The sequence below is a fragment of the Lytechinus pictus genome, chromosome 15, assembly GCF_037042905.1.
Source record: "Lytechinus pictus isolate F3 Inbred chromosome 15, Lp3.0, whole genome shotgun sequence".
Lineage (NCBI taxonomy): Eukaryota > Metazoa > Echinodermata > Echinoidea > Temnopleuroida > Toxopneustidae > Lytechinus > Lytechinus pictus.
The window spans coordinates 18,406,684-18,425,176 of record NC_087259.1 but is presented as its reverse complement, the minus strand read 5'-3'; the positions used below and the strand labels follow the sequence as shown (position 1 = coordinate 18,425,176).

The 18,493-nt window shown below is 35.2% G+C and overlaps 1 protein-coding gene across 5 annotated transcripts in view; it reads left to right on the top strand.

Annotated features, from left to right (window-relative positions):
- The first annotated feature begins 5,948 nt into the window (after positions 1-5,948).
- The window catches only part of LOC129277845 (uncharacterized), a 64,784-nt gene continuing 52,239 nt past the window's right edge, over positions 5,949-18,493 (top strand). For 2 of the 5 annotated variants that reach the window (XM_064110189.1, XM_064110185.1), the window contains exons 1-5: positions 6,077-6,277; positions 15,501-15,629; positions 16,191-16,270; positions 17,258-17,372; positions 17,839-18,014. In XM_064110189.1, the coding sequence (XP_063966259.1) occupies positions 6,173-6,277; positions 15,501-15,629; positions 16,191-16,270; positions 17,258-17,372; positions 17,839-18,014 (605 nt within the window). In that variant the 5' untranslated portion in view covers positions 6,077-6,172. Of the gene's footprint in view, positions 6,278-15,500; positions 15,630-16,190; positions 16,271-17,257; positions 17,373-17,838; positions 18,015-18,493 lie in introns of all 5 variants that reach the window. The other 3 variants (XM_064110186.1, XM_064110187.1, XM_064110188.1) reach the window with 3 other exon arrangements.

Below are 18,493 nucleotides of genomic sequence, written 5' to 3'. Positions count from 1 at the left end.
ATACGTCCAAAGTCTTTTTTTCAGACTCGGTCGTTTCAAACATTAGAATATAAATCCAAAGTATTTTTTCTAGACCCGGTTGTTTCAAAAATTATGATATACGTCCAAAGTCTTTTGTCCAGACCCGGTTAATTCAAAAATTATAATGCAAGTCCAAAGTCTTTTTTCCAGACCCGGTTAATTAAAAAATTATAATATACGTCCAAAGTATTTTTTCCAGACCCTGTTGTTTCAAAAATTATAATATACGTCCAAAGTCTTTTTTCCAGACCCGGTTGTTTAAAAAATTGTAATGCAAGTCCAAAGTTTTTTTTTCAGACCCGGTCATTTCAAACATTAGAATATAAATCCAAAGTCTTTTTTCCAGACCCGGTTGTTTCAAAAATTATAATATACGTCCAAAGTCTTTTTTCCAGAACCGGTTAATCAAAAATTATAATGCAAGTCCAAAGTCTTTTTTCCAGACCCGGTTGTTAAAAAAATTATGATATAAGTCCAAAGTCTTTTTTCCAGACCCGGTTAATAAAACATTATAGTACAATCCCAAAGTCTTTTTTCCAGACCCGGTTATTTCAAACATTAGAATATACGTCCAAAGTCTTTTTTCCAGACCTGGTAGTTTCAAAATTATTATAAGTCCAAACTAAGATAATGATATTCTAGTTGAATAAAATGAGAATCGAGCTCAGTCTTTTCTCCAGACCCAGTCAATTGAAACTGGTGGAAATGTAACAAAGACCCCAACTCTTTTGTAAATGTTAAATAACATGGAAATATAGCGTAGTCTTTCATCCAGACCCAGATCTTTCAAATAACAAATGAATAATAATAATAATAAATTATTAATAATAAAAAAGCAAACAACGACCCACGATCCTATTTATGTTGAATAACATGGAAATATAGCGTAGTCTTTCCTCCAGACCCAGATCTTTCAAATAACAAATGAATAATAATAATAAATTCGTAATAATAAAAAAAGCAAACAAACACCCACGATCCTATTTATGTTGAATAACATGAAAATATAGCGTAGTCTTTCCTCCAGACCCAGACCTTTCAAATAAAAAATGAATAATAATAATAATAAATTAGTAATAATAAAAAAAGCAAACAAAGACACACGATCCCCTTTATGTTGAAAACATGGAAATATAACGTAGTCTTTCCTCCAGACCCAGTTATAAAAGTCATTTAAAACACAACAACAACAAAACAAAGACCCTGCAATCTTATCATCATTGAATAACATGGAAATATGGTGTAGTCTTTCCTCCAGACCCAATTATTTCAAAATAATCAAAATCATTAAAAAAGAATAACAGAATCTAAGGCCCAACTATCCTTCAAACTAAGAACCTTCAATAAATAAAAGTTTAGAGAGTTTTCTTTATTCCAGACCTTGTCATTTAAAAAATAAGATAAATTAAATCCTCATGACTAAGACTCAATCATATTCTTGTGCCTGTTCAACATGAATAAGATGATTGGGGGAGTATTTCATCAACATTTATGTCCGACAAGTTGTCAGATCTGACAACTGTTCTTGATGTTGATTGGCTAAGAAGCAGTGCTACCAGTGTCGGATAAAACGTCAGACAACTCCTTTCATGAAATGCTCCCCGGGCTCTAAGTTTTGATGTTGTTTTTTTATTATAAATTTCTTTTCCTGGAAGAAAAAATGAATGTTTAATTGCATCATTTATTATAGGATGTTAGGCTGGAAGAGGGTTAATTTTTTTTTCTGTTTTTTTTTTAACAAACTGGTCTGGTCAAATTAAGTATGTGTTATCACAAGGGTTTATAGTTTGGAAGATGCTGGGGTCTAAGTTTTAAGATTAATGTTTCGCTTAATTTGTATTTTAAAGAGAACTGGGTGAGGGGTAAACACAACACTCTAAGCCCAAGCATTTTAAGTTGGTTTAATTTTGAAGATTGGTCTTAGCTGTGATTTTTTTTCAATATTTGTTTATCTTTTAAATAACCGGGTCTAGACGAAAGACTAAGCATAATACTCGTGTTATTCCACAAGAATAAGAATATGACAAAGTCATATTCTTATTAATATATTTTAAGATTGTTTAAATCATTTTTAAATTACTGGGTCTGGAATAAAGACAACGCTCTAAACATGTGCTTTTCTACATGCATGGTCTTAATTTGGAGGATTGTTGGTTCTAAGATTCGTTTTGGGGGTTGGGTTTTATTGATTTTTTATTCTTGAAATAATTGTGTCTGGAGGAAAGTCGATCTTCGACAATCGGTCTTCATGTTATATCACAATAATTAGATTATTGGGTATTCGTTTTAGAATATTTGTAAAAACTACTTTATTTTTTTCAAATAATAACCAAGTCTGGAGAAAGGATGTTTGCTTTACCCATGCATTATTACAATGTTTTGTAGGGGTCGTAGTATTATTTTTTTTTAAATGGGTGTGGGGTAAAGACATATTTTTTTACTGGGTGAAACTTTGGAAAATTGGTTATAGATTTGAAGTTTTTTAATTCATTTTTTAATAGCCGGGTCTGGAGGAAAGACTTTGGACTCATATTGTAATTGTTTAATTATCCGGGTCTGGAAAAAAGACTTTGCACTTTGGTGCTATATGAACGCATTGCTATAGGGTTTATTTTTTAGTTTTAAGTAACCGGGTCTGGAGAAAAGACTACGCTTGATTCTCAATTTACTCTTAGTGCATATATTCACAATATACGCCGTATAAGTTGAAACAACAACAAAGACATTAATTCCGCCAGTTTTGATTAACTGGGTCTGGAGAAAAGACTAAGCTCGATTCTCTTTTTTTTTTCCACTGGAATATCATTATCGTATCTTAGTTTTGACTTATATTATAATTTTTGAAATAACCGGGTCTGGAAAAAAGACTTTGGACTTATATTATAATTTGTGAAATAACCGGGTCTGGAAAAAGACTTTGGACTTATATTATAATTTTTTAAACAACCGGGTCTGGAAAAAAGACTGGACTTATATTATAATTTTTTAAACAACCGGGTCTGGAAAAAGACTTTGGACTTATATTGTAGTTGTTTAATTATCCGGGTCTGGAAAAAAGACTTTGCACTTTTGTGCTGTATGAACGCATTGCTATAGGGTTTATTTTTTAGTTTTAAGTAACCGGGTCTGGAGAAAAGACTACGCTTGATTCTCAATTTACTCTTAGCGCATATATTCACAATATATATATATATATATTATAATTTTTGAAATAATCGGGTCTGGAAAAAGACTCTGGACTTATATTAAAATTTTTTAAACAACCGGGTCTGGAAAGAAGACTTTGGACTTGCATTATAATTTTGGAATTAACCGGTTCTGAAAAAAAGACTTTGGACTTGCATTATAATTTTTGAAACAACCGGGTCTGAAAAAAAGACTTTGGACTTGCATTATAATTTTTGAATCAACCGGGTCTGGAAAAAAGACTTTGTACGTATATTATCATTTTTGAAACAACCGGGTCTGAAAAAAAGACTTTGGACTTGCATTATAATTTTTTAATCAACCGGGTCTGAAAAAAAAGACTTTGAACTTGCATTATAAATTTGGAATTAACCGGGTCTGGAAAAAAAGACTTTGGACGTATATTATAATTTTGAAACAACCGGGTCTGGAAAAAGACTTTGGACTTGTACTATGATGTTTAATTAACGTCTGGAAAAAACACTTTGCACTTTTGTGCTATATGAACGCATTACTATAGGATTTTAGTTTAGAACGGATTCGCCAAAAATCCCTTCAAATTTATTACATTTGTGGGTAAAGTCATTATTACATTTGTGGGCGATCAAAAATTATTACATTTGTGGGTAAAGTGCATTATTACATTTGTGGGTGAAATTATTACATTTGTGGGTAAAGTGTTATTACATTTGTGGGCGTTATTACATTTGTGGGTAAAGTGTTATTACATTTGTGGGCGTTATTACATTTGTGGGTGCAACAGGGTGCTCCAAGCTCCATTGGGCAATAATCATTAATAATATTCTAATATCGTATTTTTGTTCTATAATGCATCATGACTGGTGGAAAAAACGCAGCATGGGAGTAATGGGACTAAATATTGACTGAAATTCTTCAAGTCAATTTAGTTTTAAAGGACACGAGAAAAGATCTAATGAAGATTTCTTTCTCCCCCTTTCTCTCCCTATCTCTTTTCTTTTTCTCTGTCCTTTTTTTCTCTTTGCTATTCCCTCCCTTTGGGTCCTTTCATACTATTCGTTCTATTTTTGGCAATGTTCTGAATGGGGTGTTTATGTTAGTGTGTTTATGTGATAGTGTGCTTCATATGAGGTACGTTTTTCTTTTGATTAAGATTAGGCCAAGTAAAAATAGAAAGTAGTTGATCGTCTGGATTTTTCGAGAGCAGTGATGAGGGAGGTCCTTACTATTTGCTATCTTACTATTTAAATAAAACAAGGATACATTTTCTCGGCCTTTTTTTTTTTTACATCGGTGATGAGGGAGGTCCTTACTATTGACTATTTTTTAATCAAAATTAATGATTGTCAGGCCATGTCAGGCTTGATTTAGGTGATCGATGCATGCCCAAATAAATGATTAGAAACATATATATGCATATACCGTATCGTATAAATAAATATATATACATCTAGATTCTATATTCAATCTATGGAAAATGTATGATGCAATAAAAATTCATTGATGTATTACTGATGTATACCGGTACTGTATTGTTGGAAAACAAAATGTTCATGTCAAGTGAATGATTTAAACATTATTCTACATTATAAGGGTAAAAAATACTTGGGGGAGGGGGCATTTATAAAATAAAAAATAAGAGTAATTTTTATTACCATGGAGACATGTTCAGTTTTCCATTTAATCTCTTTTTTTTCAGGGCATGGACAGTTTCGCATCGCAGTTTGTCCTGCTTGGTTATTCATTTAAATAATGTGTAATATTGTATATTCAATTGGTATTCATTTTTCTTTATTGATATCAATTGTTTAATAATTATCAAATTCGTTGTTAATTGTTCACTTGATGTTTATTATTTCAATATTTGTAACTTAAAATTGTCCTATCAAATTGAATAGCTTAAGGAAGGATGAAGTTTATAAAATTTGAACAGAATTGGTACTTGCCGGAATCCTTTTCATATATACTGTATTTATTTAAAATTTGTCTATATGTTCATCTTTGTACAGGGTCCCATCCTCGCAAGGAATGAATTTCTTTGGGTCCTTCCGATTTTTTAGTTGTAAATTTTGTTTTACTTGAGCTTTTAATTGGAAAATAAATGAAATTGTAAATAAATTTCAGCAATGTCAATGGTTAGTGTACATATCAGAGGGAACTGGCCTGGGCAGTTGCCCCCCAAATTCCAAGACTGAAAAGGATGAAAAGAAGAAAAAGATAACAAATAAGTAAATTAGAGGTAATATTTTATGGATGTTTAGTTTAAATCTGCCCCACCATGTCCCCCTTTTGAGAACCATAACAAAATATTTTTAGTGGAAAATGTCGTAAAAATACGCTAGTGGAGACCCTTTTTTTTCTTGTCAATTTTTCTAAAAAAAAATGCCCCCTTCCTTTGGCATATCCTAGATCGACGTGCCCCTGGTTCACAACTATTAAGACCCCCCCCCCCTTCCATACGCATATTTTCGCGCTCCCTCACCGTTTGTTCCCACTCATTACACCACGTAGCGGTATGCAGCATTGGGTATCATAATAAGTACTTATACGTAGTGCTTTATTTGGTCACTATTGTTAAAAATTTCAGTCGAACTGAATGCAAATATTATCCGAAAGAACTTGACAACCCCTACACCCACCTTAGACCCACATTACGAACTTCACTCATTATGGTCAGTGAACCATTCAACCAAGTCCTTTATGAAGGATTATTTTTTTATTCACAAAGCTTATTCAACAAGCTTTTGGATGAATAGAGAACCATATATATTTCGAGTTTCTCCTTTGATCCAGCTCTGCAAAAATCACAGATGCTATACCTCGTCCCGAATATGATGCGACATTTCGGAACTGTAAATTTTAACTTGAATATATTTTAGCGAATCACAATTCATTTACGCGATTCATGTGCATCTTCATGGATATGGAAATACTGTAGAAGAGTCTGAAGCTTTAAAAGAGGACGGTTGGGAGAAATACAATAGCTATGGCCAACTTTCTTGTCAGGATTATTTTTACAATCAGTGTTCTCGTGTATTCAACAAAATCGGAACAGAGTCACTGTGGTCACAAACCACTGCTACTAACACCGGTAAGTGATTCAAAGATGACGTTTTTGCCCGATATCTTGCAAGGCTCCCCCCGAAAAAAAATAGCATTCGGTCCACACTCCGAGTCTAAAAATAATATGAAGATCATACTCAAAAGTTAGTACCAAGCTGAAAAAAAAGATTTATACCTTATATAATAATAAGAGAAATAGTACCATAATATCTTTTTAAAAATTCTTATTTTTTGAGGGGGGTGTATTCTTTCAATAATGTAAAGTAATCATAAAAGAGCCGAATTCTAGTTCACAAGAAAATAAAAACAGATCGCTTTGAAGTGATAATTCTCGAAATTTTACAAGATTATGATAATTTCAGGTTAATACCTTCCAATCCATGGTGGCCCTAGAAAAATGTTTGTACATACATGCATTAATCTGATCTTGAAACCTATAAACATGATAAAGAAGAAGAGATGCATGTCTCAGAAGAGTCAAGGTTTACGGCGTCATAATGTTGAAAAGGAGTTATTCGTATCATTAATGATTCCTGGAAGCGTTTGAGACATCACATATATATGAATAGGTTTGATTTATGAATTGATAATTCTATCTTATTTCGACGAAGTGAGACTTGTGACCCGCATTTGCCAAAAATCTATACTCAATGGTTTGATTCGATTTTTATGAGGAATTCGATTTTTTTTGTTATATGACATGATGCAATAAAAGTGTACACTCCAAATGGTACAACAAAGTCCGCCAGTAGTTTTATGTGCCTGTTTTATTTTCATGTCATCATGAGCAGCGTTGAAGATCAAACGAGTTGAACAAAGCAAAACAGCCCCCCATAAAAAAAGACCTACAACCCAACAACATTAATAGTGGAGCGGTTATGTGACAAAAAATGGCCAAGATGCTCGGATCTGGCAGAAAGTGTGAAATTTGGCATACATGGATATTTTTGGGCGCTGATTTCAAAAATTGCCGGCCCCAAGCGATTTGACCATCGGGTCGGCCGCCATTTTGAAATCCAAAATGGCCGCCATAAAAAATCATTAAATGTCATTTTCTTGAGTTTTACATGGCATGTGACACTGAAATTCGGCATATATGGGTATTTTGGGGCACTGATTTCAAATATTGCCGGTCCCCAGCAATTTGACCATTTGGCCGGCGGCAAAATGGCCGCCATCTTGAAATCCAAGATGGCCGCCATGATATGATATTGCAATAATTTTCTCGAGTTTTATATGAACTGCGGTACTGAAATTTGGCACATAGGCTTAATTTGGGGTGCTGATTTCAAAAATTGCCGGCCCCAAGCGATTTGACCATTGGGTCGGCCGCCATTTTGAAATCCAAGATGGCCGCCATGAAAAATCATTAAATGTAATTTTTTGAGTTTTACATGGCATGTGACACTGAAATTTGGCATATATGGGTATTTTGAGGCACTGATTTCAAATATTGCCAGCCTCCAGCAATTTGACCATTTGTCCAGAGGCAAAATGGCCGCTATCTTGAAATCCAAGATGGCCGCCATGATATATTATTGCAATCATTTTCTCGAGTTTTATATGAACTGCACTATTGAAATTTGGCATATAGGCTTAATTCGAGGTGCTGATTTCAAATTTTGCCGGTCCCTAGTGATTTGACCATCGGGTCAGCCGCCATTTTGAAATCCAAAATGGCCGCCAAGAGAAATCATTAATGTAATTTTCTTGAGTTTTACGTGACATGTGACACTAAAATTTGGCACAGTTTGGGGATTTTGAGGCACTGATTTCAAATATTGCCAGCCCCCAGCAATTCGACCATGTGGTCAGAGGCAAAATGGCCGCCATCTTGAAATCCAAGATGGCCGCCATGATATATTATTGCAATCATTTTTTCGAGTTTTATGTGTACTGCGGTATTGAAATTTGGCATGTAGGCTTAATTCGGGGTGCTGATTTTAAATATTGCCGGCCCCAAGTGATTTGACCATCGGGTCGGCCGCCATTTTGAAATCCAAGATGGCCGCCATGCATATCGAAAAATAAGACCTCAAATTTCTTCTCCCTTTCACTGCAAACGTTCGAGTGCACTTAAGCGTATCACCAATACATAAAGACACGTCGATAGGGGTGCATGGTAGATATACATTTCAGGTGAACAATGGGTGCGAAGGGTGACCGTTGTTGTATGAGCTTGCATGATTTCACCCTCCATGGAATACACTATTCCACCACACAGATTTGTCATGGTACTATCGCCAATCCTTGCTACGAGTCTGAAACTGCGTAGATTTCCCGTTTGACAGGCAAAACGATGGGAGCTATATCGCATATGATAGATTTCAACAACTGAACTTCTCTTGCAAATTATATATCGTGGAATTCATAATTTTTCGACAAGAAAATGTAAAATTTTGAGCTAAACAATGTATATCGTCATGGGTTCGATGGCTAAAAATGAAACACAAAATTTGTGCCTGGAACGTGTGGTATGGGCACATTGCTGAAGCCCCATTTAATACTGTATAAAAAACGGGCTTACGCACATGCATATATTATTGTGGTCTTGGGTGAAATTATGTTATGTGTCTTTTGATTAGATGGTAAATAACCAAGTGTTTTCAATCAATCAAAATATATGTATCATCAGTCGAAAGAGAAGAAAATAAGCTTTCTTTTTGCGTCCGAGTTGCTTTCTACACGTGTTTTATAAAGTTTGATGGAATCGCCCACAACTGGGATTTCCCTGTGATCTCCATAGACTTCTCTCGAATTCAGTAATGTTCATCCAATTTATGGCAGCCATCTTGAGATCCAAGATGGCTGCCATAAAAAAATTCATTAAAAAAATAAGTATCATAATTATAACGTAGTTATTATTTTGAAATTTGGCATTTTTGGATAACCATCGTGTGTTCGTCATTATCTGACAATGGGAGCATGTTCGCCTCTCGATCGGGAGATCGGGAGTTCAAGCTCCGACAGCATCAGACCAAAAGATTTTAAAAGAAGGGAGTTCCTTCTAACCTGTTTGGCGGTCAATGAATTAAAGGGAAGTTCAACCTGACAAAAAGTTTATTGAAACAATAACAGAATAAATAATAAAAAATATTGAAGGTTTGAGGAAATTCCATCAAATATTAAAAAAACTATTGGAATTTCATTTGGTCTATTTGTGACGTCAGATGCAAGCAGTTCCCCCATGTTTCTTATAGTACAAAATCAATGAAATGTAGCCTCCTAAAAAAAATCAAAATGTTTTTATTGAAGCCTCGGTATATCAACAAACAAATGATTTCACACCCGCTCCAGAAAGATAAAAAAATACCCATGATGAACCATTTATGCATTTTATATCACACAACATAATGGGGCAGCTGCTCGTACAGTAGCCTATATGACGTCACAAATCAAAAACTTAAAATTCTAATATCTTTGATGGATCCACCTATATCATTTTTATATCATATTTTCTTTTGTTTTTACAACAAACTTTTCTCCGGGGTGAACTCCCCTTTTTAAGGGATAGAGCAACGTCTGACTGTGTGGCGCTGCTAAATTGCTGCCGGGCTCACGATCTACAGGGTATGGGCAAAATAAATTTTCGGAGCATTTCTGTTATTGAATTCTATTTTGAACAATAAAATGTGTATTATTATCATCCATCATTGATATTAATTTCATCATCATCATCATACCACTATAACCATCAGTACTTCAAGTCTGGAGCAGTTTGATTTGTAATAAAATATTGCAATTATTGGAGCAATATTTTCAAACCAGCAGGTCAAAAACTTGCCTGTATGTCTAAAATGCAGTGCCTCAAATTATTTAAAACCAAGAAAATGATTTTGATGAATTTTCATGACAGTAGATCCTCTCTAGATTTCAAGATGTGGCCATTTTGCAGCATGTCTATTGGACAGATTACTGGGGGCATTTTCAATATCCCTAGATGCCAAACTTTAAAAAAATACGTTATGTGATACTAGATAAAGTGATTTTTTTCAATGATCTTTTTTCATGGCAGCCATCTTGGATTTCAAGATGGCTGACATTTTGCTTCTGACTCGGGATCAGATCACTGAGGGCCAGCAATATTTTAAATAAGCACCCCACACTCCGTCGATATGTCAAAGTGCAATACTGCAGATCATATGAAGAAATAATTTACAGCCTCTCAACAGAAAATGATTGTTCCGGATGGTTATTATTCAACCAAAGCCACTTCAAATGTGTAACTGCAGAAGAAGCTAGCTGGTTTGTGTATGTATGGTGCTTCAAACTTAAGTAACATCTATATCAGCAATTAAGGGTGCCAAAGTATTGTAATCCTTGCAACGGACAAAGATGTGCTTGTGTTCGATTTGTTTTCAGTGCCTATACAATGGGTTTTACTCACCATTATAATGTTGTACATCATTCAAACTTGGTAACCATATTGGAATTCAAATTAGCATCTATTTATTATCTTCTTTTCATTGATCAACGATGCAAAGATCTAGTTTTTCTCCAAATCTAAAGTGTTACAGGCCATACGTAAGACTTGAGCAAATTATCTTTCATGGCGGCCATCTTGGATTTTAAGATGGCGGCCGTTTTGTCGCTGACCTGGAGATCAAATTGCTGGGGGCCGGCAATATTTGACATCAGTGCTTCAAAATACCCCTATATGCCAAATTTCAGTGTCACATATCATGTAAAACTCAAGAAAATGACATTTAATGAGTTTTCGTGGCGGCCATCTTGGATTTCAAAATGGCGGCCATTTTGCCGCCGACCAAATTGTCAAATTGCTGGGGGCCGGCAATATTTGAAATCAGTGCCTAAAAATACCCATTTATGCCAAATTTCAGTGTCACACGTCATGTAAAACTCAAGAAAATGACATTAATGATTTCTCATGGCGGCCATCTTGGATTTCAAAATGGCGGCCGACCCGATGGTCAAATCACTTGGGGCCAGCAATATTTGAAATCAGCACCCCGAATTAAGCCTATATGCCAAATTTCAATACCGCAGTTCATATAAAACTCGAGAAAATGATTGCAATAATATATCATGGCGGCCATCTTGGATTTCAAGATGGCGGCCATTTTGCCGCCGGCCAAATGGTCAAATTGCTGGGGGCCGGCAATATTAGAAATCAGTGCCTCAAAATACCCCTATATGCCAAATTTCAGTGTCACATGACATGAAAAACTCAAGAAAATGACATTTAATGATTTTTCATGGCGGCCATTTTGGATTTCAAAATGGCGGCCGACCCGATGGTCAAATCGCTTGGGGCCGGCAATTTTTGAAATCAGCGCCCAAAAATACCCCTGTATGCCAAATTTCACACTTTCTGCCAGATTCGAGCATCTTTTTCACATATCTACTGGACTATAACGGCACCACACAAAGGCAAATCAATACTAAACCAATCACATTTTTTTCTTTGGTTATGGTCGGTCGCTTTTCGAAACGTTTTATAACCATTCTTCCACATTCCAAATGCTCTCCTTTGCACCGAACCAACATGGCATGGTGATTATCAATTTCTGTATTCAAGTTATAATCTATCAGACAGATGTTCTGATTTTTAGTAAATAAATGAAAAGTTAACAGATATTGAATTTGAATCCTACAATACGAGACTTCATTAATCTAGTAATGTTGAAGAGTTCGAAGGTCAGACAGTGTGCTCCCAGTGTCTTCACATAAAACAATAAATATTTTCAAAATGAACAAATCAAAAATGTTCATCAATTTCATTTCACAATATTTATTTCACATTTTTGCACACCAACAAGCTCTTGAATGTCTTGATCTCTCTTCTACACATTCTTTCATATCAGTTTAATTAATGACTATTAGCAATTCAATGTATGTTTGCAATTCTCAAACAATAAGAGAACAAATGGGAACAGCATTTGAATTATTACAACCAATTAATAAGAATAACAGAACAAATAAATATATCATACAAATACTTTTTCAAGTGATTCACACTTTTAAAATGCTCAAATTTAACGACGTAAACATAATAGTTAAAGACAGGCGCGGATCTAGCTTTTTTCCAAGAGGGGGTTTGACCGAGAAATTTGATAAGCCCCCCCCCCCAAAAAAAAAAAAAAGAAGGGTTTCATTGCCAAAGGCAGGTCAAAAAAAGGGTTGGCTCCAAAATGTATAGGTCTTTAATTTGTTTGTATTTGGCAGCCCAAATGGGGTTTAGACCTCCAATCCCCCCCCCCCTCACTGAAAGAGATTTTCACATTGTGTTGCACACTGTGAACACCCTGCATTGTTCCCAGCTAAGATATCAATTCGATTTTCATTTGGTTAATTTTTGGTCTGTTTATGCTTGTGCGTTTAACATAAAAAGATGAACGTCAGATGAACGTCAAATTCGTACATTGGTGACTTCTAAAGAAACCGTAATTGATCAGAATCCTGAGATAAAAAAAACGGAACTATAAACCCTATCCACACTCTAGTCACCATGTAACCCGAACTATTGTGAGGATTTCATTTAAATACCTTTGTCACATAATCTTCTGTTTCGTTGAATAGTTCCTGTTTTTGTTGTCTATCTAAACCATTTTTTTTTCTGACAGCTTCGAAATTTTCGTTAATTTCGTGAATAAGATCTGCCTAAAATGATCATTTTACGCTCCACATCATACAAACAACGATAATTGATATTTCAAAGTGGCCCGCCTGCCATTGCTACCCACTGTGATAACCCCTGGTCATTTTAATCAGTTCTATTTGATCGAAAATAACACCAAGGTTTTTGAGATTTGTTGATGTGACGAAGTGCCGATCAATTGGTATTACTTAACTGGTCTATTTGCAAACTTCATGACAGTCATATTTGTCTAATACCAATATTCATAGAATTGTATTACCCGTGTGTGAAGTCGTTTCACAAAACTTATAGCTTGCAGACACCCACTGTATTGTTTGATGTCCGTAATGCCCCATGCACTAGTTTTACATTTCAACCGGGTTTTTTTTCTTAAATTTTAGTTTACGACAGTTTTGTTGGAATCATCAATTACAAGCTATTTCATTCAAAATTGAAATCTGAGCATTCCACTTATTTGGTCCTTTATAAATCACCCTATTGATATTGGAATGTTGTTGACAAATCCAATGTGAGTATATTTCGGATTAGCATTTTATTTATATTCAATACAAATTATTAGAACTTTTATAAGTATGGCTCAAAATCTCCTCCACAAATCATACTGGTTTCGTTTTAGTGGCTCCATGTAAGTTCACTTTAATTCAAGTTCTATTTCCATGAAATTTCTTTTTTTTTCATTAAAAGTTTACAGACCAATAGTACAGAACAATGAATTTGAATAGAGTATTTTATGAATATGACAGAATGCGTCAAACTCAGAAAGCAGTGGCTTCTGTCGGGATTACGCACGTAATTATCATTCTGCGAGTCCCCTTATCCTTATTTATCATGCTTATGATGCCTAATTGATCATAAACTATCCACGTTTTTGTATATAGGACACAAATGCCATCAATGTTAATAGAATGACAATGAAATTTAGACATGTGACAAGTTTACTTGTCTTTGGCCTGCCCGAAGCTGAAAATGCGACCCTGCATTATGACTGATTGACATAAATGATTTATTGAGAGAGAAAAAAATCAATATATAAAAGCTAAAACCTCCAAACTACATACAGTTCAGAGAAATATACAAATACAATGCAATATCATGATAGCATATACGTATTATGTTTGTGATAAATCACCTTTGGCATGCCATAAACAGTAAACACACAGTTCAGATTGGTTCAAGTCCTTTAGAGCTATAGTTCAATAATAAACTTCAATAAGTGGTAAATAGGTCGAATGTCCGCCGATAAATTGGCGCTGGTCCGTGTTTCGCCTCTGTTATGTTGTAGTTGCGCAATCGCTGAAAGTTTGGGTGTTTGGCGCCAATTTCCACCAGTTGAAAATATTCATTTCTAACTCCACGGTTAAAGTTTCAAATCATTGCCCATTCATTTACATTGAGACTATGATTAGTCTTCTTATTACTCGAATTTTCTAGCTTTCCAGCTTTTCGAGCTCATTTTCATAGCTACATGTTCTCCTTACTACATCCCGCTTTCACAATGCCATATCCTTAGCTTCCATAATGATTGCGGAACATGAAAACCTTATTTACATTTTTTTTTTCATTTAAAACGTTTCATTGACAAAAGGAAATTGTTTGCGACCATGAATCCGAAATACTAATCCCCTTTACTTCGTAAAATAACATATCAAAGTACATCATCATTTTCTTTACAAATTGTGGCCATAGTCCTATTAAAATTTGGTAACATTAAATAGATAATAATAATGCAACTTATATAGAGCGCACATAAATGGCCTTCTCTGCTGAATAAGCCTGTTCACGGTTGTAAACTGCGCACGAGCAGAAAAAGGTCATTGGAGATAACCATGAAGGTGGCTTTCAAATTCACTGACATAGGCATTTGTGATTTGATGATTATTCATGTATTCCTTTCAAAATAAGAGTAATAAATAGAGCCTTCATAATCACTGGTATTTGACAGTAGCCTAAACAATAGTCAAATATGCCAAAGGCAGACAATGAAACAGATTTCCAAACTTTATCCCTGATGTACTATTCTAGTCACCTGGTCTATACAATGCCTTTTGTTCTTAGAATTTGAATACTCTACCGGTAAAGCTTACGCAACATCTACATTTGAAAATGATAGTGCTTATCCTAATGAAAAATCACAAAGGTCATTTGAGAAAAGTTGATCATGAGCTAATCGTGAACTGGCTTATTGGCGCACAATCAACTTTTTGAAGGGACACTCCTATACCGTGATTTTCCTTTTCTGGGTCGGGAACAATGTGGGGGAATTTTATGCCGAATGAAATTGACACAATGGCTGGGATTCGAACCAAAGACCTACTGTCAAACAGCTAAACGAATTGCATGACCGTAAATACATTTCCGTAGGCCTTAGCATGAAGTGTTACTATACAGTACCTTCGACGAACACATTTATAGTCTGGCTCATATAAGGTATTTAAAAAGCGGTCACCATGGTTACGGTAATAATCAATGACAGAGATTGTGTTTAATTTCAATATTCCTCAAAATTCAACTGTTACTACCCGAGAGGGGGGGGGGGGTGACGAATTTCAGTGTATGAAGACGTTTACAATGCAGGAATGAAAGGTAATGTTTGCTATCTTAATACAATTCCAATCAAATCTATTTTCTCTAGAAAAGTCGAATTCATGTTGAGAGGCCAAAGACCACCCAGTCACGGATATTGACACCTGACCAGAGAATGAAGACGCACGTGGAATATGACCAATCCGTGTTAGATCTTGATGTCGCTACCGATATTCAGGTAAGACAACATATTAAAGGGGACCGAGCTGACCAACATTGTACATGTTGTACTTGGTGTCATGGTGGATTTCCTCTTGAAAAAAAATTAAGAGTGGTGGTTTTACTACCAAGAGGTTTGCGAGACGTCCCCATGTATTTTGACGTGGGTCGGGGCAAGATTATGCCTAACCATAAATGATTGGTCATTTTTTTATCGTATTTTTTTTAAGTTAAAAAAAGATAGTGACAAAATATGGGTGTTATAGTTGTCAAAACAAGCCGTATATTTGCTCTTTATACCTTGGTCACATTTGTTCTACGGAATACGGCGAGTCGAAGACAGCCGTTTTGACATTTTTGTACCAGCTATATATAGGTGGTTTGAATAAAAATTATTAAAACGGCTGTTTTCGACTCGCCGTACGGCCGCCGTAGAGCAAATGTGACCAAGGTATTAGGCCTACTGTTATTTTTCCCTCTTCATGAACATTTTCACCTTTTCCTCGGGGAATAAAGTTTTCTACCCAGTTTTCATAGAAGGTTAAACATTGTATAACAATAAATATTGATTTTTCTAAAGGATGCTGTAACTGAGGTGGTGGAGCGCATATCGAAAACACTCTCTGTCAAACAGGACCCGGGTTTCTTTTTATTTCCAAAGTGAGTATTTAAAAAGCAATTCAACCTAAGATAATTACATCAGACACAAGTATTTCGATGACATAAATGAATTTATGAAAAGGGAAACAATGTGTTGGCCATTTTATTGAGAGACAATGTTCACGTCGAATTGCAGGTTTTGAATATTATTGGAACGAACCAATAGCGGTTTATAAAGAAGATCTTTATCAATTACAAGGGCTATTTTGAATAGGAGTGGGCTATACATGGGTCAAAAATACTTTTTTTGTCATTTTAATATGGCAACAGTTTTTATTCATTCCTTGTAATGTATCTCAACATGAAATGACAATATTTTTTGTCTCGGGTCCGAGAAAAAAGTGTGCCGGGCCAAAATCCAAAATGGCCGCCAAAATCCCCCAAAGTCTCAGTGTTTGCCACAACTTCTTTATTTGGTGGTTTTTTTCTCTGGTTTTTGTGTCTATTCATATGTTTTGGGAGGCAGGCAATCTGTTTTACCTAAAATTAGTACTTAAAAATCATTATTTATAGAGTTAAAAAGTGATTTTACCTAAATTTACACATGCATCATAATTTAGAAAGTTTATGGATCTAGTTCATGAAACATAGACATAAGGGTAAGCAAGTGAGAATGATTGTTTTGCAAAAGTCTTGACTCACATGATCAAGGTCAAAGGTATTTTACTATTATATGAATATTTTCTTTTTGTGAAATATTATTCAATAGTTGTTTTCAAAGTCCGAACAGCTCATATCAATTCGCGTAACGCAAGCGAGACTGCCAGAGGCGTTCTTATCACACATTATGGGAGTACTAGAAAATCTTTAAAAAATGTATTTTCAAATTCACTTTTGTCTCACCCTCTCGTCCAAAATACGAATCGGCACCCTGAAAAATCGATGATGAGGCTTTTGAAAAAGTGATAAAATAACATCCAGGATGGATGAATTGATTAGTGAACATAATTATGCATAAATATATATTTTTTTCCAAATCTTTGTCAGAGACTGTGAAGATCCTGTGAGTGCTACGATCATTGATGGCCAGGTATACTGTACCGTAGGATCCTGTTACGCGCCTGTATGTGGAGAAATAATAGTACCAGAAAGCTTATCAGAGGTATACTATTTGTCTAGTATCACAGCAGGGGCTGGCCTCGGTGAGGCGGGGCGAAAGGGCCTCTTCCAAAGTTTACATTTATGGTGCTGAAAAAAATTAGCTTTTGATCGCAAGTAAATTTTAGGTTAAAAAAAAAAACAATCGAAAGTCGTCTATTAACTCTGCAATTAAAATGATGGACATCCTCCAAGAAAAAACAAGATGCCTACTGTAGTCAAAATTGATTTCCCACTTGTAAATTTACATTTTGAAATTATTGCAAATATTGCCTTGCAACGCCCCTAAAATGTCACGGTGTTTAAGGTTCTATAACAGCAATCGTGTACTGTCTTATAATGGGTCAATTATACATGTAATGTATATGCAAATGTGCTCAAAGGATAATTCCAACCCAAAGAGAAAAAAGTTGATTTGAATAAAAAGTACACAGAATTGATAAAAATATATTATATTTTCCCATAAATAGCCTTGTTATGACTGCAATGATGACGGAACCAACTGCTTGGGATTTGGAGGAAGGGATATATCGGAATTGACTGAAAAGGTGCATTTCACGCTCTTCGTTGGCTCTATCAATACGTCGTGTGACTCGGGAACTATTGCCTACGCTTCGGCATGTTACCTTGATGACGTACTAGACAGGTAAGAAATGGGTCATGGTATTGGGGGGGGGGGGCACCAACAAAAATTTTGAGTCACTTAGTGGGCGCGCGATTGCCAGGTATACTGACCTAATAGAGACATTTTAAGGACTGTGCCTTTATACGGATATGTATCTCACTGGTCAAATAATGTGAGCGCGAAGCGCGAGCTGAAAATTTTTGATGTTCAGACCTAAAAAGGGACATTATAAGCTCAATTTTGTAATCATGATCCGTACCTGACTCGCTAAACAAACAATGCGAGCACGAAGCGCGAACTGAATTTTTGTATATATTGACCCCAAACAGGGACATTTAAGGACTATTATTTAGGAATCCATTAAGAGTATACATATCTCACCATAGTCATCTAATGCGAGTGCCAAGCTCTTACTGATTTTGTTAGAATTATATCTAAACACATGAAACACTTTTTGTGGTCATTGTAATCATGATATACGCATCTCACTAATCAAATAT